This window comes from Phyllosticta citriasiana, assembly GCF_038021145.1.
Source record: "Phyllosticta citriasiana strain CBS 120426 chromosome Unknown IWZ02scaffold_16, whole genome shotgun sequence".
In the NCBI taxonomy this organism is placed as follows: Eukaryota; Fungi; Ascomycota; class Dothideomycetes; order Botryosphaeriales; family Phyllostictaceae; genus Phyllosticta; species Phyllosticta citriasiana.
The window spans coordinates 405,574-427,780 of record NW_027117293.1 but is presented as its reverse complement, the minus strand read 5'-3'; the positions used below and the strand labels follow the sequence as shown (position 1 = coordinate 427,780).

The following is a 22,207-nucleotide window of genomic DNA, read 5'->3' as shown; positions in this document are numbered from 1 at the left end:
AGCAAGGCTGTGTTCATGAGTATTGAAGGAGTGATGCCGGTATCTCAGGGTGAGATTTTCTTGCTTGGATTTCTCGACTCGACAAATGGACAACTGTAATTGGATCTCAAGATGTTGCCGTGCGCACTCAAGCACGCCCTTCGCTTCACAGCGACTGCCACGTGCATAGCTGGGACAAGAATCGTACAGCCAAAGGAAGCTGCAAAGGTACGAAGTTCAAGAGTACCGCTATCGGAAGGCAAGCTGTTACAGCACAATCGCCTTTTCTCGTTCCTCTGGACTCTTGAACAGAGCTTGGCCGCACAACGTCATCGTCATTGTCATTGCTGTTATCATCATCGGCATCAAACCGTCCGGAGAACCCTCTCTCTTACTCACAACTGTATTCGAAACCCCGACATTTTTCGTCTCTTTCTACCATGACAAACGTCGCTGCCTGGATCGATCAAGTAAACAACTATACATCCGAAGATGAAGATGAGGTCAAAAACTACGATGACCAATACAGAAACTTGATTATGCCACATGAATGGAAGGGACCACGCCCACCATTCAGAGACCTTGACGAAGTGAAACAGACCATGGCCAATGTTTACTGGATCCGCTGCGAGCGCTACTTTAAGGCCGTTGATTTGGATGTGGCAGTGCGGAGTTCCGGTCGCGTGAGAGATCAGATTGTGCGAGAATTTGGATTATGCAGATATCAGTAAGTAAACGGGCCAATGCGCCATGATAACAGAACTGATGGATGTCAAACATAGCCCTCTGGACGTGATATTGATCTGTCCAAATTCGACATCTTCACTGTCGGATCTCTCGTAGCGTACTGGGAGGTTGGCGGAATTCCCGCCCACCGCTCGCATCTCACGGCCGACGTTATGATGCGCTTTGCGAAGCTCTACCGTTTGTCGAACTACATGAAATGTGAGAGACCCTCAAGGGGATTCGGACGCCTTCTTTTGCACTACATCAAGCTCGAACTGCCCCTCCCGTCAGAATACATCAAGACTATCCACAAAAAGATTTCGAGGCACGGCGACCCTGTTGGAGTCACGGAGGTTTTCCTCCGGTCCCTTATCCGACGATTTCCGGTTGGCAGTCCCAATCACCCGCTGCTCAAGGCTGCGAGCGAAAGCCACGATTTTGCTAGTGAGCAACCGAATCAAAAAAACAAACCAGCACCTTTATGCTGACGCTTCTCAGTGAGCCTGTTGGAAAGCATGTTTGAAAAACGCCAGAACACCCGCAATCCGCACGACGGAAGTCTCGTGCGGCGCTTCGTTCAGATGGAATGCACACAATGTGACTACGTGCTGTCGGTCGAAGCAAACACCCGCTTTGCCCATTGGGATGTTTCGATGTTGCCTCTCCTGGAAAGTGCCTACATGCATATGGCTTGCACGCAGTGCTTTTGGCCGTTGATTCGGTCTATGGATGGTGTTTTTATCGACCCGATTAGTGAGGGCCGCGGTCATTGGTCTGTTGTTTTTGCGCTGACCTGCATCAGACCCTTACTCGTGTTTTTCAGCGCCATCTTATGTTCGCCCTCGGGCACGCTCGGTCTGAGGTATGATCTTTGCTGTCCTTCCTCGTCGCGGCGTGTTGCGTGGCGCGTTCCGTGGACCTGGCGGTATGGCGTGGGGATTCAGGGGACGTAGGATGAGGGTCGTGGCAGCGTCGAGCAGAGAATGGTGGCTTGTGAGGATGGAATTCTGCAATCGTGTCGAATATCGAGTTTGGGGTTTGCGAGTTGGTTGGTTGGTCGCTTGCGGGCGTGTTTGCCTGGGTCGCCAATTCTTCTGCTGCTCGCTCCTTCTTCTTTCCACTCACCCCAGACCCCAACACCAGCCCAGCATAAGACTCGACTCGACTCGACTTCAACAACTAAACACCCCGTCACACAATCTCGTCGCCTCTCGCTGCCGTCAACGTCAAGCGATGCGTCCTTGAATTCCTCCTGCTCGTTCGTTTCCCTCCGCTCTTCTCGGCCGCCATCGCCTGCACTGCTCGTCGACGACACTGTCGCGCGCATGCTGGGGCAACCGTCGGACGCTTTTAACGAACACCTCACCAATCTCTCTTTGGCACTCCACAGACCTTTTAACACCACAAGGTCTTCCCCTACCTTTTCGAATGTTCTGATCCGACAGCATTTCGGCTACCGATAGTCAAGATGGCAGCAGACCATCATCATTTCTACCACCTCTACGACTCCGAGAAATTCTCCGACGTAGAGGTTTGCTTCGAAGGCCGTCGATTCAAGGCTCACAAAGCGATTTTGTACGAACGTTCTCTCTTCTTTCGCAAGATTCTGGACAGCGAATCTGGATGATCTGGCGCAGCAGAACGGTGTGCGAGACTTCATGGCAGCATCGGGATGGGGTCTTCGGGCGTGATTACTTCTCGATCGACAGTCTAGACGAGAGAAAATGGAAGTCTTTGAATTTACTCTCCAGAGCGCTTGACTCTGGCTATCAATTTGCGTGGCACACTCTACAGCGAACACCAGATCATTTTCAAGCATCCCTCACACACACAGTTTCCCATTTTCAGGGCCTTCAAGCAGGAAAAATGAGAATAATTGACCTCTGGTGGAGGTCAGGGAGGCCTGTGCACCTCCCTTCGGGTGGTGGGTAGTGACATCACTGGCGGTCGTTTAGCTGTCTGTCGAGTCTCTGCGCGTCCACTCCAAAGACAATACGACGACCACGTTCTTCAGCTTCTCGAACCTCGAAAAGAGCACCATCGCGTGTCAGCTCACCTCAATTTGCAGGCCCTCGCTGGCTCTTGCACTTATTTGCCGACCTGTTGGCTGTCCTATATAAACCACCACACTCCCTCCCGCCCTCCTCTAGACTTCTCTCCTCCACCTCTCACCACAACCTCACATCCAATCCGCCCACCACCTCTGGTCACACTCGTCAATTTGGTCAAGAGTCATGGACATCGCTTCGACGCAGGATCCGCCTCACATGCCAGACTCACCATTTCTCTACATGAATGATCACTTCGCAGACGTTGAACTCGTTTCTGGCGATCACTCATATGGAAAAGTCCACAAAATTGTTCTCTACAATCGGTCGTCCAGCTTTCGAGAGATTCTTGACAGGGTGAGTGAAGTTTGGGTTTGGTTGCACCACTTGCATTAAATTGCTTGCTATCATGTCCTTCCGCTCGCTAGTCTGGTCTCTTTGTTGCGTCATCATGTCATGGAACAATGACCTGATCGGTAGTTGTATGTGGTTTGGCTAATCCATGATCTAGGACCTTCATGCTCAGCGGCTCAAGGTGCCGATGGTCTGGTTTAGGTTCACGACGAGTGTCGTCGAGCAATTTCTAGAAGCTATTTACACTGTAAAGCTGCTATAATCACAGAAGGAGAAGCCTGAGACCAGAGACGTGATGGATCATGTTAGACTCAGCTTCTCTTCTACAACAAGCAGCAGCTGATGGCTTCAAGAAACTTTTCAGCAGAAATGATCTGGACGACCAAGGTTTTCCTGCGGCTTTTGACACTCTCATCTATTCAATTTACGGTCTTCGGTTGTCATTATTCTCCAGTCTCACACTAGAAACCGACAAGTACGGCATCCGAGACTTCTTCAAGAAGAGTCACCTCCGAGGCGCGACCAGGTATCTCGGCCGTCAAAAGAACGAAGCGCTCAAGGAAAAAGTTCCAGAATTTGAAGATAATGCCAGCCGTAGACAAGTCAACATAGTATTACTCTAATCAGCTGCAGTTGAATTCTATCGTTCCCTGGCCCCGGCCCTGGGCACCATTGCGTGGCGCGAAGACAACAGCAAGGTTGAGTCGAACGAAGGAGACGGTGGCGACAAGGACGAAGGGGACATCAAAAGGCCGAGACTACATTGATACGCGACAGTGGCAATGATGGGTGCAGAAACAGAAATTCTGAGCGGCGGAAAGTCGGCGGAAGAGTGATGCAGCAGGGATATATAAGGTGAAGTAAGTGTTCTTTTGAGAACGATACCGACGGCCGAGACCAAATGGTGGTTTCTGGAATGGATTAGACACTGAAGGACGGACGGTACATTACAAAAGCAGTTCGGGTCACAACGGAGCAGCGGATATGCCAAAAGCGGAAGGTTCTGGTTTCCTACTTCCTTTACCCTTATTCTTCGCATCTCTTTGTTCAAAATTTGGATCATTGGGTAGTCACTGTGAAATTTAGGGGGAGGCTCTGGGACTACCTACTGCTTCGCTTCATCCAGCGTGAATCGTGAGCTGATTACTTTTCTATAAGTCTTTCTATTTACTAGCACCAGAGCTTATGTGAGTGGGCAATCTCTCAACACTCAAGGCAAGAAATTTCTAGCACCTTCGGCTTTGCTCAAGCGAGCCCGCTGGCCCACGCACATACTATTGTTGACTTCCCTCTATCTTCCTCACAACCGCCCAGGCCAGACTGAACACTACCTCTTCAGAAGCGAAGAATCGCAATCTGTCAGTTTCACCTATCGCCGAAGATCACAGAAGGAGCTCGATCCACCTCAGCATCGACTACAGACTGTTTGTTAACCCCTCAATTCGAAATTTATCAAGGCGCTCACACACGACACGGCAGCAACACGCAGAGGTCAACGAAAAGCAACAACGTAGCCTCACCGAGATCCTGGGCAAGCCGCCTCTCCCACCCTTCTCTGATCTTACTTTGCGAGGGCACGAGGGACCAAAGCGCACTGGCGAATGCAAACGCGACACGGGAGCGTGAGACGCGTCAATCAGATGGCCAATGTTCTCGGCATCTGCCCCCACGGGTAAACGGGTGTCTGTATGATCGTCCCCAGACTTGCTCTGCGGGCGTCAAGTGAGCTGAGGAGGCAGCTAGCTGCTGAGAGAAAGTCAATGGTGAGGGTGTATGTGCCGTGAATTTAGCATTCAGCACCGTAACTGCATATCAAGGGAAGGGGGTTCAAAAACCCGTAACAACGACTAACATCTTCCTAGGGTAGCGGGACCAGTCCTTGCGCGCCGCTGGCCAGTGCACATAATTTCAGAGAGGCTCCAGGCGTTGGAGCGTATACGTGGGGGGAGCCTTCAACCGTCGGTTCGCACCGGCGCGGGGAGCCTTCGGCAGTTCAAGCGCCGTCGATGCCAATGGCTTGGCCTTTCAAGTAGCGACTCTTGAGTAGGTCTGTCACTTTTGCCCGTTATTTGCGCCCAGCTACGTGGGGATGACGGGCGGTATAGACGTCCGACCCGCAAGTGCAAACGATTCACACGTATCTCAGACCAGTCAGCGTAGGAGCGTTTGCTTTTTCAGGTGGGTGCTCAGGAGTCATCAAGAGGGATGCTGGACAGAGAGTTCGTAGTTCGCCATTTTTCACTTGGTCCAATGATCGATCTGGGACCGCAAGGCTGCGTCGAGAGACTTTGAAAAAGTGTTGCTGTTATATGCTTTAGTCGAGGCGGAAAATGGATATGGTTGATTTTCAGACCCCCTGTGCCCCCTCCCCCAATTGGGCAAGCTATGGTGTCACCGGCCTGGCAAGTCGGAATCTTCTGTCATCGTCGCCTTGACTTGTCAACAACAAACCATTTCTTCTTTCACACACTGCATCCAGGGCAGATTGTTGAACAAGAGCGAAAGATGCTGTGGCTGCTTAAAATGATTTGTTTATTCAATTTGAGATTCTGCGTCGTAAATTTGCACCAAAAAGATTCGCGAGGCTGCCTCGCCACCTCAGGGAGACAAACCAAATCGCGACCGTCTCACCACTTCAACGCCAGAGCCGCCGCCGCAAGAAATGCAAGCTCACTCGACCGCATCCTCAAACTCAACAAGCGCAGTTCCCGCCTTGCAAAGATCCTACCAGTATGTCAGCAAGCAAAACACACAAGCGGGGAAAAACACGACTTACGCCCTGCCCATGCACAATCTTCTTGACGATGCCTTGTACTGGACTCTTGATTACCGTCTCCATCTTCATGCTTTCGATGACGACCAACGCCTGGCCCATCTCCACATTGTCTCCCTCTTGCACTTCTACCCGGAGGACCTTGCACGGCATGGGCGCCACAACGCTGTTCTTTGCCTCTTTGACGCCGAGCGCCTTCTCTGCCCACTTGGGCAGCGGGAGCTCGAGACGGTATTGCTTACCGTGCTGGAACAGGGTGAGCAGAGATCCGGTCCGGACGAATCGTGTTGTCAACCGTGTGTGCGGGTAGTAGGATGTAAGAGTGGAGGTCGTGGGGTCGAATTGCGCCTTGATTGACGGATACGACACGTCGCCGATGGTGGCGCTGAAGGTGTCGGGGCTCTTCTGCTGCAGAGTCACTGCAGTATTCGTCGTGTTGTCTGCATTTTGCACCGTCGTTGCTGCCGACGGGTCCTTTTCGAGCAAGTGGATCTCGCGAGCAGAGTAGCTTTCGGTAAAACCAAGGGTTGTGCTGGGGAAGCCAATAGCGTGGGGTGCTTTCAACGACTCTGCTTCTTGGATCAGAACGGCAATGGCTGCCTGCGCATATACCTCAGGAGGGGTCGGCCGTCTTTCGAAGAGTTCGTCGTGGTGTTTTTGAATGTAGCCAGTCTCGACGTCACCAGCGACAAAGGCAGGGCTGACAGCAAGTCGCTTGATGAATTCAATGTTGGTCACTGGTCCAGCAACCTCGTATTCCTCGAGGGCCATGCGCATCTTGTTCAGCGCGGCAAGCCGATCGGGACCGTGGATGATGAGCTTGGCAATCATGGGATCATAGTGTGACGACACTTCGTCGCCTTCGACGAACCCTGCGTCGATGCGTACCTGCGGGGTTGGCTCAGGCGTCTTGAGATGGACAAGCTTCCCCGAATCCGGAATGAAGTTCAAGTCGGGATTTTCTGCGTAGATTCGCGCTTCGATGGCGTGGCCGCGGAGCTTGATTTCCTCGTGGATTTGGTCCTGCGTCATTGGGAGCTTTCCGCCTCCTGCTACATGCAGCTGCCACTGCACCAGGTCCTGACCGGTAACCATTTCTGAAACGGGGTGCTCTACCTGGAGGCGAGTATTCATTTCCATGAAGAAGAATTCGTTCGTGTCATTGTCAAAGATGAATTCAACTGTGCCTGCTCCTTCGTAGTTGACGGCCAACGCTGCGGCCCTTGCCTTCTCCCAGAGGTCCTGTCGAACAGACTCGTCGAGGTTGGGTGCAGGGGACTCTTCTAAAATCTTTTGGTGCCTTCTTTGAATACTGCAATCTCTCTCGCCCAAAGCAACGCAGTTTCCATGGCTGTCGGCAAACACTTGGACTTCGATGTGTCGAGGCTTTGTAATATACTTTTCCACAAGCATCACATCATCACCAAAGGAGTTTGTTGCCTCGGACTTGGCCGACTTGAGCTGATCCATGAATTCGGCCGGCGTTTGCACGATACGCATGCCCTTGCCGCCGCCTCCTTTGACGGCCTTGAGCAAGACTGGATAGCCAATCTTTTCAGCCTCCTTTTGAAGAAAATCGGGGTTCTGGTTTCCGCCGTGATAGCCAGGAATGCAGGGCACGCCAGCGGCAGTCATGATTTCCTTACTCCTGCTCTTGCTGCCCATGGCGTCGATTGCTTTCCACGGAGGGCCAATAAAGACCAGTCCAGCTTCAGTGCACTTTTTGGCAAAGTGCGGATTTTCAGAGAGGAATCCATAGCCGGGATGAACGCCTTGGCAGCCATGTTCTTTGGCAACTTGAATGATGCGGTCTCCGTCTAGGTAAGCGCTTGGCTGGCCGAGGTTAACTGCCCAAGGGGAGCTGGCAGCATGCTGAGATTGGACATCCGGATCCGTGTAGATGGTGGTAGTCCGAATGCCATACTTGGAGGCAGTGCGGCCCACGCGAATGGCTATCTCTCCTCGGTTTGCAATCAGAATGGACGTCAAAGGCTTGGAAAGGGTCTCAAAACGGCGGGAAGATGAAGGGCGGTGATTTCTAGCAAGAGCCGCAGTCCGAAGGCTGTAATTTCGCAGGTTGTGCATGTCGAAATATCAAAAAGGCCAGGAAAGTGGAGTTGAATCAAGGGCTGGAAGCTGGACGCTCAGATGGGGTTGGCAGAGCTTCCCCGGACGTGGAAGCGGGCGGCATGGGCCGAGGATAGCCGACGTGGGGGATGGGTTCGTGGCCGAGTCAGGCACCGCACGCGTCGACGCCGTCCTCCTGGCCAAGTTGTGTTTTTTCCTACTCGGTCCATCTCCATCTGGCTGCTGGGAGAATAGCATCGAGGTTTCTACGTCGTCTCCGCGCTTCTACCGCCATGGGCGCAGGGCCATGCAGAGAGCACCCCGTTGTCGTCGCACCCCGCCGCCCAACCAATCCCTACTGAGCAAACCTGGATCCCTGATCTGACCTCCTCCAACTCTCCTGCGCCTCCAACTCGTCTGCCTGTCCGACGACACTTTCTCTCAGAGCCCCGTTGCTTTTGGTCACATTTCTATCGTCGTCGCACTCACTTGTCCGCGCGCCATGTCCTGATTTGAGGCGCCTCTGCCTGTGTTCCATTCGTCCAGAGCATCCGCACAGTCGTACAACCGCCCGCCGCCGCCTGCAGAGCTCGCCACCATCATGTCGGACTACGGCTATGATTCCGACGACTTGGAATTCTTCGACGATGACGCCTGGCTTTACATTGCTGAAGAAGACCAGCTTGCTGTGAGGTTTCTGGCAGACATTTTCATGGCTGTACTAACGAGCGGTAGGATGATTTGGCCGAAGGCGCTGTCCCCGACCCTCCTTACCTTGATGACCAGCTCGACGATGTGGGCGCTAGCTCTGACCCGTATGAATACTGGATCGACATTGAATACAACTCGGACGGCTGGAACGACACACACGGGGAGCCGAAAATTAGGCAGTCGACCGCTACAGGGAACAAGAGAAGGAATACGGCGCAGGGTGCATCACCGCAAAAGAAAAGAAAAGTCGCCCAAGACGCCACGGGCTGTATCGCCTTCAACTCACTGGACGCCCCTCCTGTAAGATGGATTTCCGCCAGCCAGCGCATGGAAAAGGTATTGGGTCTAGACCTGCCGTTGGTAGAACCCAAAGAGTCTTTTGCGCTGCTGCAAGACTGGCAAACGCGATTTGTCAGTAACACGTCTCCCAAAATGGACGCCGTCGGTGGCGAGGACGACTGGGCTACGGATTCGGAAGACGATTCCAAACCATCACGCCACACGGAAGCCTGCGGAGGAGTTGGCGGCGCTCGGGCACACGACTGGGAGGGTCTCGTGGCTGGCAACGGGCTCGACCCGCAGGCGCTGATGCGAGCGCTCCAAGAGAACCTTTCAGCAGCTGGAGCTGCGCCGGCTGGTCTCGACCAAAATTCGCTCCTCAACTACGCGCTGCGTATGCTCAACGGAGATGAAGAGGCAGACGACATTGCAGGCGAAATGGCAGATGAGATGTTTGAGGCAGATGATGATTCAGAAGGACACGAGGTTGCCGAGTGGGTGGAGAAGCAAAAGGCATCGACTACAATGAACGGACATGACACGGAGGCGGCCAACGAAGCGGACCACGCTGCGTCGCAATCCAAGCAGGAAGACATACGCCCCACTGCTTCATCCGCTCAAGGCGAGCCTCAGCATCCACCCTCGGACCCGCAAAACACCAAAACGGCTGCATCATCTGTTGGGACCGCCGCGACAGCTGGACCGTCCGGCGCCTCCCGCAAACGCAAAGCAGACGATCCCGAGCCCGACGCCGCGCCGCCGCCGCCGACCAAAGCCAAGCGGGCGACGCGTGCGTACGAGGCGACGACAGCGAGCAGCAGAGCCCGGTCGAGCAAGGCGGGCAAGGCGAGCGGGAAGGGGAAGAAGTAGTGCGGCCGCCTCGCGGTTGGACTGCTGGACTGGACTGCCGATTTTGTCTGATGACAGCGCTTCTTTCTTCGCGACGTTGTTCTTTGATCGGTCGCGGCGTTTTTCTTGGCTCAGGCGCGGGCATCAATGCTGTGCAGACCGACACCAGAATCATACCCTAGTAGCAGAGTACGCTGGCACGAAGGAAGACGAAAAGGAAGGAAGCATTTATGATCGAGGCGTTATGGACGGACGGACCAACGGGACAGAATCAAAAAATACCCACATTCAATTGTCTCCCAAATTCAATTACCTCCCCTCTCTGCATTCATGACAACATTCCATGTCTTCCCACCGCCAGCGTCTCCCTTCCGTGAAAAACTACGTAGATACCTCTCACAGCCGCTGCTTTCCTCCATCCCCATTCATTTCTCAGCCTCTGCCTCCGCCTCATTCATCTGCCGCTCAATCTCCCCCCTCACAACCCCCTCCAACGTCCCCCTCTCCCACTCGCCCCCCTCGTTCATCAAAACCCCCTCATCCCACCCCCTCCCCTCCCGCCACCCATCATACACACTGCCCCCCATCGTCCAAATCCTCCTCACACTAAACAAACCCTTCTCAGCATCGCCCCTCTCATACGCCTCCCGCTCCCTCTCCCTCAACTCCCCCAACCCCAAATACCGCACCCCCCACGTCCCCCGCCCGCTCGTCTGCCGCTCAAACTCCGCGAGGATGGCCGCCGGTGTGGTGACGAAGGAGTGGCAGCGTAGCGCGGCGTTGTGGGACACGTGCGCTCGGCGCAAGGCAGAGACGACGAAGAGCGCTGTGTCGGGCATGGTCGTTAGGGCCATGGGATCGCTGCCTCTTTCGCTGGCTTTTGTGACGTTGGAGTCATCAAACAGCAGCGTAGCCCGTCGCCGCGCGACATCAAACCCGCCGGCGCGGTCCCAGGCGTTTTCTCCCGCGTCAACGCCGCGTTGTCCCGTCGTGCTGACGTAGAACTCGGCGTACGGGCCCGTCACTATGTACGTGTGGCTCAATGTCTTCTCGCCAGAACCTGAACCAGAACCAGCAGCGAGCCTCTCCAGGAGCTCGCGCGCCTCGAGTTTGAACTTGTGCGGCGGCTCGCGGTGCGGGTCGGGCGTGACGGGGTGGAAGATGTCGGTGCCGTATTCGGAGGGGAAGAATCGGAGTATGGGGTTTGAGGGGTTGGCGGCGAGGGTGATGAGGTGCGTTTGGTGCGACAGGATGGCGCGGCCGAGGCAGGAGACGATGGTGTCGAAGCCTGTGGGGGTTTCGTGTGAGTGAGCGAAGGATGTTGAGGAGGGGAAAGGGAAAGAGAAAGGGGAGTCAATGGGCGAATATGGATAGAGGGAGAGAGAGGGCAGCGCACCCATATACGCTTCCTTTATCTTGTCATCGTCGTCCAATTCGCCGACGATGACTTCGACGCCGCGCGCTTTGAGCGCTTCTATCTGTGCTGCTTTACCCGTGACGGTGCTGGTAGACGTGTAGATGGCGACGCGTGCAAAAGACGGCGAGACATTAGCTATGGCCGACGTAATATACGCCCCTATCTTGCCAGTGGCGCCGAAGATGAGGATGCGTTGGCTGGGTGGGAGAGGCTCCATGGTTGGGCGTTAATTGCCGGTGGTGGAAGTGGATGACAGTTGAGACGCGGTTGCGGAATGGCTTAGGCAGCTATTAGTAGCAGACGATGGGATTAGAGACCCAGATTGAGGGAATGGTTGCTTCGGCTGCGCGTGGTCGGCCGAGACCCTGATGCATCGTTAGTACCCCTCTTTCAAAAGTGGAATGGTGACTTTGACCTTTTTGGTCACAGAAGAATTGTTGCTAGCTGCAGTTAGATGACTCAACATCACAGCAGTGAAAAGGTGCATAAAGGAAAGTGTAGCATATCATTCCGTATGTTGGTCCTTCGCCATTGCGAAACCATGGTCATCGCTCAGAAACACAAGACCTCAGCCCGAAAACTCCGTACCGTCCCTCAACCACAAGTAGTAAACCGATCCCATTGTAAACCAAGAGTTCACGCCCATCGCCCCCGAGTCCGCCGGCAAAAGTACTTGACAAGCGCGACGAAGTTGAAAAGGAGAGCAAAGGCCGGTGGATGACCACGAGGTACGTGGCGAAGTTCAGCCACCGAAACCGTAGAGGGTGCGGCCCTGGCGCTTGAGAGCGTAGACGACGTCAAGCGAGGTGACGGTCTTGCGCTTGGCGTGCTCAGTGTAGGTGACGGCATCGCGGATGACGCTCTCGAGGAACGACTTGAGGACACCGCGAGTCTCTTCGTAGATCACTGCGAGATGTTAGACTTGGGGCTACGTGATGGATGCGACAAGACTTACTGGCCGAGATACGCTTGACACCACCACGACGAGCGAGACGACGGATGGCGGGCTTGGTGATACCCTGAATGTTGTCGCGCAAGATCTTGCGGTGACGCTTGGCGCCACCCTTGCCGAGACCCTTGCCGCCCTTGCCGCCTGTTGCTAACTGTTAGCAGATTGTAGTAGTGAGGTTGGAGTTGGCAGCTTGTTGTGGCTGAGATGGTGGGCATGGGGCGTGGTGGGGTTGGGTGTCGCGACGCGCGTTGGTCGAGCGCGACAGGCTGCAACGCGACCGACGGCGACGACAACGACCAAAACCACGATGACGGCGATGCACAGGGAGGCAGGGACTGAAGAGAGTACTTACGTCCAGTCATGTTGTTTGTGAAATGTGGGTTGGGGTTTTGGAGATGAGATAAGCGGTGGGATGGGATGAGTTGATGTCACCTGTCGGCGGATGGAAACGGTGGAAGGGAGAGGAGAGGCAGAGGAGGGCGTTGGGTTTAAATAGGGAGGGCGATGATTAGGTTGCGAGTGCTGGCTGGCAGACAGACCGAAGTCACGCTAAGCTGGATTGGGCGGGAGGGCCAAGAGCGGCGAGGGTGAGGGCGAGGGCGACGGCACGACCACGAAAAATGCAGGAGCATGCGCGGCAAAAGGCCCTCAGAAACCAGCCTGCCATAAGGTCCAAATACCTCAGCTCACTTTGCGCCTGCGACGGCTTCAAGACGCCGCCTTGCCCGTTTTGGCTCGGCCCGACTATTCCTCCGGAACACCAAACCACTGAGACCGCGACCGCAACAACCACAATGTTCTCTCCATCTGTCAAATCGCCGTCATCTTTGGCTGCATTTTTCATTGCTGCTTGCACTTGGCCAGAGAGTCAATTCTATACCGTCTGGATCATTTCGACCTCGCCGCAGCCTTCCTGCCAATCATTCGTCGACGTTGCGACCATTTCCATCACCTGTTTTGACACGCTCTCAAGTGGACACATGCTGCTTCATTGTCTTTTCTTTGCTGTCGCTTTCCTTTCATTCTTTGACTGGGAAAGTCGCTTACACTACTGCGACATGTGGTTTCCTCTACACATACACTCCCAACCCTGCCATGAGGACACTGCACACACTGGTACTAGCGAATTCACTTTCTACTTCCAACGCTTCCATTATCGCTCGACTGCATTTGGAAGATCTACAAGCGAATTTCGTCGTCGATGTAATTGAAAACAGACCCCGACTCGACCGACGAATCCTACCCCGCTGTTGATTCGCAGATGTTGACAAAGGCAGCTTGTTTCACGACCAGACCACGGGCTGCCAACGCGACAATACTTGAACAGCAGTCCTCAACGATTCTAGACGACGACACTGGATAGCCTGAGCCTTCGTCTCCAAAGCCGTGCTATAGGCGATGACCAACGTCGCGGCTTTGAACCCGAATGCTTTACACGGTATTTCTTCAAAGTAACCACCAAGACTTGTCATTTCTCTCGGGTTTCCCAAAACTTTGTGGGAAAAATGACCCTTTACATCAGAATCCAGTAACCACTTAACTATTATCCGCACTCCTCCCACAGAAAGACCACGTCGAAGTCCTATGAGCAGGCTCCTTTTCCCGCCTTCAAGCTCCTCCGCCTCGCACCGATACATTGCCCACACGAATCAATCCGCCCTCCATCGGCACTTGGCTCAGGCCCGGACGCACCGCTCCAATTTTCTCCAGAATCTTAACTTTCACTGACATGGGAATAATGATGCCACTAAACACGCAAGTCAGTCGGCCGTCAATCTCACAGAGGACGCACGCGAAACGTATGCTCGGATCAAACCCACCCAAAAAAGAATAAGAAAAGCGTCAGCATCACATAGTCCCTCGTGCCCTTGAATAAGATGTCGAATATCTCATATTTGCTCGGCCCCATCGCCTCGTTAATGCGGTTCGTGACGATGTTTACGATGAAGCAGAGGCAAATGACCCACGGCGCCAAATCCGGATAGCCCCGCTGGAGCCGTGGCAGGCCGAGGACGACTGTGGCGAGCATGGTGTTTAACAGGGCCATGAAAAATCGCGTGAGGTCTCCGATCCGGCTCGGGCGCGGCGCCACGTAGACTTCAAGGTCGAATGCCCACGGCTGTTGCTGCAGCTGCAACGCCTGCGCGAGCGCTTGCTTTTCCGGGTCGCGCGGTTGCGGTGTGCTGGAACGTGTGGGCGATGGTGCTATCGGGTTGCGAGTGTGCGAATGGACCTCTCCGTGTAGAGGCCTGGCAACACCATTTCTCCGTTTCGGGAACGGCCTTTGCGACCGAGGCTTCGACACGTTTACATTGGACTGCAGCGACGTGGCTAGGCGAAGTGGACCGTACACGGATCGAACGGGGCGCTGGGGACTGTACGGAGGCGGTGGGGTGTCCTTGTTGTCGGCCATGATGTTGGCTGTTCTGGTCGATTGAGAAGTTTTCGAAGATGACTGGAATGTGCAGGAGAAGGATGAGTCCGCTGGCTCGCTGGCCCGGCAGGTCGTTCTCTTATACCTCCTTGGTCTCCGCAGCGAACCTTGGTTCAGTGTCGATGAGGATACACTCAACGAGGTGAATTGCGCCCTTACGCCCAAACATGTGCGATTTCGACGGCAGGGGTTCTGGAAGACTAACAAAAATCTTCACGTCTACAACAAGTTGGGAAAGCGGATCAGGATTACTCACACAGACACGAACAACGACCGCAATCGCAGAGATCCAAGTGTACTCGTTAACACATTGCAGCAAAAATGTCATGCTTGCAGCTCGGGGACAAGACCAGCAAGAAGCTCTCGACGCCAAAGGCAACTCTACAGACGAGACAATGCCATCAGTCTTTCGCTGGGTCACCTCGAAAGGATGCAGAGACAATCATCCACAATGTCCCACCTGGCGGGGCAAATTATCGAGCCCAAATACTGCCAACAATGACAGAATCAACCAATTACCATCATTTTGGTCGCTGCCAACCAAACGCCGCCGGACTTGAGCACGACTAGGCTACCTCACGAGGCCAGAAGCAAGGTCAACTACAGTTTGAAATCAGTCAAAGCGGTTGACACGCTGCTTTATAAGCCTGAGAAACGTTCTCCGCCTTGCCATTCTCTGATGATTGTGAGAAATGATGTTACAAGACCCGAAGGGTCCGGCTCTTTCCCCACCCGTTGTGGTAGAAGAGGAAGAAGGTGAACTGTCAATATGAATTCACTCGCCGGGCTGCGCACAAACTCCTACTCTTCACAGCTCATAGTGACAGGCAGCCTGCACGTCCTTTTGGTTTTCCGTGGTCACAACTTTTACACGACACAACCTCATCGCCAAATATTCTCTCGCGACAGTGAAAGCAACCTTACCACCGTTCTAAACGACTACAAAACCCTTGCAACCGATCAACCGACCATGCCATCATCAAAGAGGCCTCTGGTCGATTACGAGAGTTCCGAAGACGAGCATCGGTCGAAGAAGGTTAGTTCAATCGATTAAACTGCTTTACCCATCTCTGACCTGGCCCAAAATCAAGCAGGAAACCAGCCCTCAGGTCGCCAGCCAGGAGTAGGAGATCTCAACCATGAAGATCAAGGTAGGTCTCCAGTAGTCCATCGCACCAAGATCTCCGGCTGACGCAACTCCCAGATCGCTGAGCAAGCCGAGGAGCTCAAACAGCTACGTGACAAGTGCAGCGCCCTTGGGGGCCAGGTTGAGGAATCCAAGAAGCTTGGCCTGCTCATGGTTGATGCCGCTCGCCAGGTGGAGAAGCTGATGGATGCGTCGTCATCAGATAAAACGATGTAGCTTCATCAGTAGACTGCAGTTGCCATCATCTTGGGCCAGGCCTCTGGTTACGTTGGAGCGCGAAGCTAAAGGTGGGATGGCAATGGGGCCTCAAGCAGCTGGATTATAGATGGGATGGCCCTTGGGCATTCGGATCCCTTTGGATCATTAGGGTCACCACGGTGCTCGATATGAGCGAACTCAATGGAAGGACCATCTTGAACGATGCTTCTTTGATCTAATCCCGTGGAGTGAAGTAGAAGTGAAGTGGAAGTGAATGGATGCAGTGTGTCCTCGCATACAATGCTTCCCTCCCTTCTACCCCCATTAAGTCTCGATCTGACCCCAGCCTATCATGCGTAGCTCCTCCATCAAACATCAAGCACAATTGCCCATGCCCCGACTTTGCATTCGCATCATCATCTATCGAGCCTCTGTTGAATCTCGTTGAAGCCGCCATCGGGCATCCATCAACCTCTATCATGGCAAGCTCCCTCAATCATATTCAAAATAACCTAGCAGCGCAGTTGCACCTGGGGAGCAGCTGTCTATCATCCACCATCACCATTGCGCCAAGGGAGCTTTCTTCAATCGTCACATATGCGTCTGACAAGCATCTGTCGACCTCTACAGCAGCGGACATATGCTCCGAAGGCACGGTCATAGGGCCATATCTGATGGACTCCGGATCCTGCCATGTCAAGTCTGCTTCGGGCGCAATCTGCACACCGGCCAACCAATAGCAAACAGCAGACGGCAACAACACCCAAATCGACCGGCGACTTGACTGCGCGCTACCCTACCAACCCACCTCTCTCTACCTCTTTGTTTACCCGAACCCACTCGTTCTCCCTCTCATGGAGCAGACGCTGGATTTTCACACTGCACACTCTGATTGGCGGCGTGATGGCGCAGGCAGCTGCAATGCTAGAGCTCCATGAGCTTTTGCCTCTCTTGTTAGAGACGCACGGACTAGGCAGTAGACCAGAATGAGAGATTGTAAACAGAGGAGAAAGAACTTCTGTCCACCGTGGCCAAGAATCAAAGAACGCAGGACGGGGTCGAGCTGATTGGGGGCGCTGAAGTCGAGTTGGGGAAAGCCGGTTTGAATGGTTTTTGCGGGTCGGATCTACATGACCACCTGCCAGCGAGGCTTTGCGGGTTGCTTTATCTGTCTACTGAGGAGTTCCCATGGCTTGTTCGACAGGAGAGATGATCGAAGCCCACATCAGACAGTAAAGAAGAACCACATGCACACAGCCCGACCATCAGTGCATCTACCGCGCATTGTGCTCTTAAGCCCCCACCTATCTACTTACCTTACCAACTACTCCTACCACTACCAAACAACCACAAGCAAACCTACCTTCCGACCACCGCAGACAATCCCTCAACCACCTCGCCGCCATCATCATCGCTGTTGCCATGGGCATCTACTACGCCGTCGGCCTACCCAGCCCAATCCAACCCAATCCGTAGCACCACGCCTCTTAAACCACTAAGCGCAGTCACGCAGTCAGTCACGCTCGCCGGCGCCACCACAAACGCTACCGCGCGTTCATGACGGCGCCGGTTGACACGGCGCGCACGCGACGTCGTGTTTAGCTGCTGCGCGAGAAACGGCGCTGGGAACTGAAGCGAGGGATGTAGAAGATGGCGGTGCGTGCGGATTAGGCCGGACCGTACCGTTCTGTACCGTAGCGTACCGTACCGCGGGAGGTGAATGCCCGAACCAAACTAGCGATTGAGGTGGCGATGATGTAGGGGACCGATGGTGAGCGGTGTAGGGAGAGAGAGAGAGAGAGAGAGAGAGAGAGTAAAGGGGCACGCGGAGCGTGGTAGAGGGGACGGGAAGGAAGGGCGGCGGCAGTGAAAATTTGGTATGTAGTGCGTGATAGGTGGGTAAGGGGACTATACTGCTAGACGAGGGACTATGAGGGGTAGGTACCAGGTACCGGGCATGCGTTGGTGTTGATGGGACGTGTAGGGGACCGAGGGTATAACGGTGGAGGGTCTCGAGCGGTGGACGCGTGTTTTGTGTTCCTTTAGTTCTCTCATCCCTTCGTTTGTGGTGAGATTCACATGCTTCGAGAGAGCGCCGACGCAAAAGAAGACGACTCTTCAGGTCGGCGACCTCGCTTGCTTCTACGGGAGCAAAGGACGAGCAAGGTACATTATAAAGAATCGAACGGCGGTGGTTCGACGGCCAGCGCCCAGTCATCATGACATGGAAACATGGGTGCAACGGCATTGTGGCCGTTGCAATGGGCTTTACCAACAAGCATGAAAGACGTGGTTTGAAAGTGCTGCGTTGAGCGTTCAGCACGTGTTGAGCGTCAAAGCGCATCATCGACGTAAGTCGTCAGCCCTGTTGCGCACACGATCGGATTTATTGACAAAAGTAATCAGTGACTTCGATTCTGACTGGATTGCTTTGCCACCGTTGAGCCAAGTCCCGGCTGCTACAACGCTTGTCACGGTCAAGACACGTTTTCAAGAGACATGACTTGCTCGGCGATGGGACGAGGGAACGCGCTTTCAAATGAACTAGGCTCGGAGATTTTGCAAAAAGGTTCGTCAACCTTGCGCGGCAGACTTCAGAGGGCTTACTGGTCGTCTCTGCATCTTACGTAAAGACGGCCAGTCCAATCCATCAAGTGAAAGGAACAAGCCAGGCCTTGTTCGGTGAGGCACATCTCACACTCGTGTATTGGCTCGCAATGCCCACAAGCTGTGACCATTGGCGGAGAGGATGGAGAATTTCCGACGCCGGGATGGACGGCATCAAGAAAAGAGGGAAAATATGATGGTGCGCTTCATCGCAAACTGATTGAAAACCACTGGCGGCATGAAGCAAGAGTGAATTGGGAATAGTCGCGACGCAATGGTTGGTGGGCAGTGTATGATCACCGATCCGCGGGAGCAACCCTCCTGGCTGTCAAACGCAAGATGCTTAGCATCGGTCGTGGTCGCAGCATGTGGGGACTTTTGGTGAGGACTCGATTGGCCCACGTTGGTTTTGGATGAGAGGCAGAGGATGGCAATAGTCAGGTCATGCCGAAAGGTCTGGAAATCGTGAGTCGACACGGCATGGCCGACGTGTGTTTGCAATGCCGTACAAGAACCAAGAAGACGGCGCGTCGAGAAAATGGCTTCAAAGTCTGTCATTCGTGGCTCGTGAAAATGTGCGGCTGAAAAGGGGATAGTGGGCGGACGCGGCGGATTTATAGTTGACGAGCCTTTCCCGGAACAGGTGAAGAGGATGAACAAACAACAGCCGGAGGTGGTTGCCCTCGCGACTTCTGACATGGGGGTGGATTTCTCTCAGACGCCGGACTAGAGGAGTAGAATCAATCAAAAGTCTTCTGTCAGGTTGGCGCTTAGTCGAGCATGGGAAAAGAATGTTTTGCGAGGCGGCAGGCTTCCCGCCGTCAGGACGGGGTGGCGAGTTTCGAATGACGCGCATGGCGGTCGTATAGGCTGTATAGATGCGGCCTGGGTAGATTGGGGTGGATTGTTTTTCTGGGCGATACATGTACCATGTCGGGGCGACGGGGCCAGGTTGCGGCTATAACTCTGTCGACCTGGCGTTTGGAACCCGCGTCGGCTGCGTCACGGCATGTAACCCTTTGCAGAGCGATCGTGTAGCATCTGTGCTGCCGGCCCGGCGATTGGGGTCCTGGATCGATTGGGGCCGTCTCAGCAGGACCTGACTGAAGAAGTGTCACGTCCGAGTGGATACAGGCGATGCAATGTCAACGAGGGCCGACGCATGCAACGTGTGGTTGGCCGTGATTTTCGGAAAGGCGTGCATATTGGCCGACGTCTTGCATGGCGTCGATTGGAACAAACCCGGAAGCGTGGAGGAGAGAGAGACCAGCAACCCCAGCGACGGGTTGTTATGTGCGATGGTGGGAATCAGGTGATGGGGATCCGTGAGGACGGTGGCGTGCATGCGCTGGGTTTTTGTCGTCGGAACGGGAGCGTGCAGATTGTGGACACGTGAGGGGGGAGGGGGGGGGGAGGGTCGAGTCCTGAGGAGCGTGGAGTGGAGAGAGAGAGGGGGAGAGTCGAGGTGTTGTGGTGTTGAGCTGAGCGGGCGGGCAATCTGATCTGGCCGGCGATCTCTCTTCCACCTCTGACCTCGTCCTCCTCCACCTCCACCACCACCACCACCACCACATCAATCCCTGCGCCCATCGCATCGACAACGTCAACCGTCCGGCAACGTCAACACCTGTCTCTCTGTCATACACGTGCCGCCACTCCGACGACTTCTCACCACAGCCATCCTTCGCCCGCGCTTAGTCCTCACCAAACCCGTCCAAAGCTGCAGCAACGCATGAGCGCAGGGGTGACACTACCACACCATGCCTCGTTCATCTGCCGCATGACTGCTGCCGTCGCTCAGGCACATTGACACTGACAACAAAAAAGAAAAGTCTTTTCCCAGGCACTCGCTACGTCTTGCTGGTTCATGGCTCCCGTTGTGCGACCGGTGGCAGGCTGATCAAAGCCTCAAGACTCTACCGTCCGCTCGTCAAATGACGACGCCTGTTTCAGCGGCACGCCAGTTTGGCCTGTTCTCTTGATGCTCCTGCCCGCACGGTTCAATACACACTACCCCTCCGCAGGGAGTTCCTGTGCCAGGTGCTCGTGTCTGTACCTGTGCGCTCCTAGGGCTTCGTTTCTTTTTCTTGGACCTTTTTTTTTTTTTTTTTTTTTCCCCTCGCGTTTGCCCCAATGCCGTCAGGGGTCTGGAGCGGCAACATGGCAGCATCGAGCGTACAGCGCATCCATGCGGCCACGGACAAGGCTGAGGGGCGATTCTCGACTAGCAGCTCCTCCACCGCGCGACAAACGGGCGGCGCACAGCGGCCGGCGTCGACGGCGCCGTTGGAGTAGCGTGTGGTGTTGGTAGGCGCTAAATTCCACGGGGTAAAACTGTTCCTGAAGGGCGTCGGAGAATTGACTGCTACTGTTGGAGCCATGGCGCAGCCCAAAGCCAGCCCATCCATGACACCTTTCCAGGTCCAACTACTGCGCGGGCCGTTGCAGTCTCGAGGGCGGGGATGTGCGAGGCACGGAGACACCTGGGCTCTGGGCACGCAGAGGTCCTCGAGCGCATCCTCTACCTGACCTACATAATCTTACTCCTCCTGCTTGCAGACACCACGGCTACGCGCAGCTCCCACGTCTCCCTCCCACACCCCAGTCGTGCTGTTCCCAATGGCTACACGCTGCTGCCGTGTGTCTACGGGCATATAATTATCATCTCGTCATATAGACCCGTGGCTGGATTTGTCCCGTCGGACCTCCGCCTCGCTTGCCAGCTTCAAAAGTCGCCTGGTCCGGGAACTCTGAGACGTAGTTCGTTCACTCCTCGTCGTCATTCCCGCCCGTGAGAGCATCCCGAATTCGTCACCCGTCGATCAAACTTGACGCCGTTGAATCTGGTACGTTGGCCTCGTCCCCGTTCGGTTCCTTCCACTAGGACCATCCCCGGGGCCTTCCCGCCATCCACTGTTGCTTTTCAAGCTCGTGGTCCGCCTCGAGAGATGTTAAACCTGCCTGTCACTGTCATTTGTCCCACTACCATTGTCCTTGATTTATCATCGAGTTTACCGCCCATATCTGTCCAGTCTCCTTCCCTCTGACCCACGGTCCAAGATTTATGACCACGCTTCCTCAGCGTATCCGCATCCACAAAATCATAACCGCACCACAAAACATACCCATTCCAAACAATTGAATGTTGGTGAATCACCCCAACATGTGCATTCAACACTAACTGACCAGTCATTATATACAAAGTTCACGGACCTTCGTCATGGAGTTCCTCTCTCTTCAAGACGTTCCGAGACATTCACACACCGCCATTGCCGTCAATAGGGTCCCGTCGCGTCGAGAAGGAAGGGAACACATGAGTATCAGAGACATTGTAAGCTCATGCCTGTCCCGAAGACATCCACATGCCCCAATCCCCGCCACGGCCTCCATCAGGAAACTCTCCTCGCAACAATCCACACGGAGACAGAAGCGAACAGAGCCTTTCGCCTAATCGGCGAAGTCCAATCTACCCCTACCGAGACAGACTCCAGGGACTAGGAAGACTGCCAAGTACCAGGGAACTCTTTCCCTCGGTTCCTCTTTCCAGACATGCAAGTGTGCCAAGGGATGAACGACAAAATCGTCGCCTACCACCGCCAGTTCTTTCTAGTCACTACTCCCTGGAGCTTCTGATGCCGAATGGCGGGCGGAGCACCTGGAAAGCGG

At 54.5% G+C, this 22,207-nt stretch overlaps 7 protein-coding genes across 7 annotated transcripts; 2 read left to right on the top strand and 5 right to left on the bottom strand.

The window, feature by feature from the left end:
• Nucleotides 1-2,939: 2,939 nt before the first annotated feature.
• Nucleotides 2,940-3,874, top strand: IWZ02DRAFT_494200 (uncharacterized protein; the record flags this gene model as incomplete). Its single annotated transcript, XM_066770003.1, has 4 exons — nucleotides 2,940-3,110; nucleotides 3,265-3,354; nucleotides 3,461-3,701; nucleotides 3,741-3,874. 4 exons carry the CDS (start codon nucleotides 2,940-2,942, stop codon nucleotides 3,872-3,874), a joined length of 636 nt encoding a protein of 211 aa, XP_066618748.1.
• Nucleotides 3,875-5,386: 1,512 nt separating this feature from the next.
• On the bottom strand, nucleotides 5,387-8,020 carry IWZ02DRAFT_462637 (carbamoyl-phosphate synthase L chain, ATP binding domain-containing protein). Its single transcript, XM_066768290.1, has 2 exons — nucleotides 5,884-8,020; nucleotides 5,387-5,831 (listed from the first exon to the last, which is right to left on the bottom strand). Exons 1-2 carry the CDS (start codon nucleotides 7,963-7,965, stop codon nucleotides 5,778-5,780), a joined length of 2,136 nt encoding a protein of 711 aa, XP_066618747.1. The 5' UTR covers nucleotides 7,966-8,020; the 3' UTR covers nucleotides 5,387-5,777.
• Nucleotides 8,021-8,142: 122 nt separating this feature from the next.
• On the top strand, nucleotides 8,143-10,097 carry IWZ02DRAFT_462634 (uncharacterized protein). The gene is made up of 2 exons (XM_066768289.1): nucleotides 8,143-8,635; nucleotides 8,683-10,097. Exons 1-2 carry the CDS (start codon nucleotides 8,549-8,551, stop codon nucleotides 9,805-9,807), a joined length of 1,212 nt encoding a protein of 403 aa, XP_066618746.1. The 5' UTR covers nucleotides 8,143-8,548; the 3' UTR covers nucleotides 9,808-10,097.
• Nucleotides 9,918-11,420, bottom strand: IWZ02DRAFT_494197 (putative isoflavone reductase family protein; the record flags this gene model as incomplete). The annotated part of the gene is made up of 3 exons (XM_066770002.1): nucleotides 9,918-9,964; nucleotides 10,403-11,074; nucleotides 11,183-11,420. The coding sequence occupies 3 exons, from the start codon at nucleotides 11,418-11,420 to the stop codon at nucleotides 9,918-9,920; spliced, it is 957 nt and encodes a 318-aa protein (XP_066618745.1).
• A 175-nt stretch (nucleotides 11,421-11,595) lies between these two features.
• On the bottom strand, nucleotides 11,596-12,608 carry IWZ02DRAFT_462631 (histone-fold-containing protein). Its single transcript, XM_066768288.1, has 3 exons — nucleotides 12,508-12,608; nucleotides 12,159-12,296; nucleotides 11,596-12,109 (listed from the first exon to the last, which is right to left on the bottom strand). The coding sequence occupies exons 1-3, from the start codon at nucleotides 12,515-12,517 to the stop codon at nucleotides 11,946-11,948; spliced, it is 312 nt and encodes a 103-aa protein (XP_066618744.1). The 5' UTR covers nucleotides 12,518-12,608; the 3' UTR covers nucleotides 11,596-11,945.
• Nucleotides 12,609-13,878: 1,270 nt separating this feature from the next.
• IWZ02DRAFT_96323 (uncharacterized protein) lies at nucleotides 13,879-14,662 on the bottom strand. Its single transcript, XM_066771479.1, has one exon. The coding sequence runs from the start codon at nucleotides 14,566-14,568 to the stop codon at nucleotides 13,966-13,968; it is 603 nt and encodes a 200-aa protein (XP_066618743.1). The 5' UTR covers nucleotides 14,569-14,662; the 3' UTR covers nucleotides 13,879-13,965.
• A 3,836-nt stretch (nucleotides 14,663-18,498) lies between these two features.
• Nucleotides 18,499-19,471, bottom strand: IWZ02DRAFT_96315 (uncharacterized protein). The gene has a single exon (XM_066771478.1). It carries the CDS (start codon nucleotides 19,238-19,240, stop codon nucleotides 18,716-18,718), a length of 525 nt encoding a protein of 174 aa, XP_066618742.1. The 5' UTR covers nucleotides 19,241-19,471; the 3' UTR covers nucleotides 18,499-18,715.
• Between the last annotated feature and the right edge of the window lie 2,736 nt (nucleotides 19,472-22,207).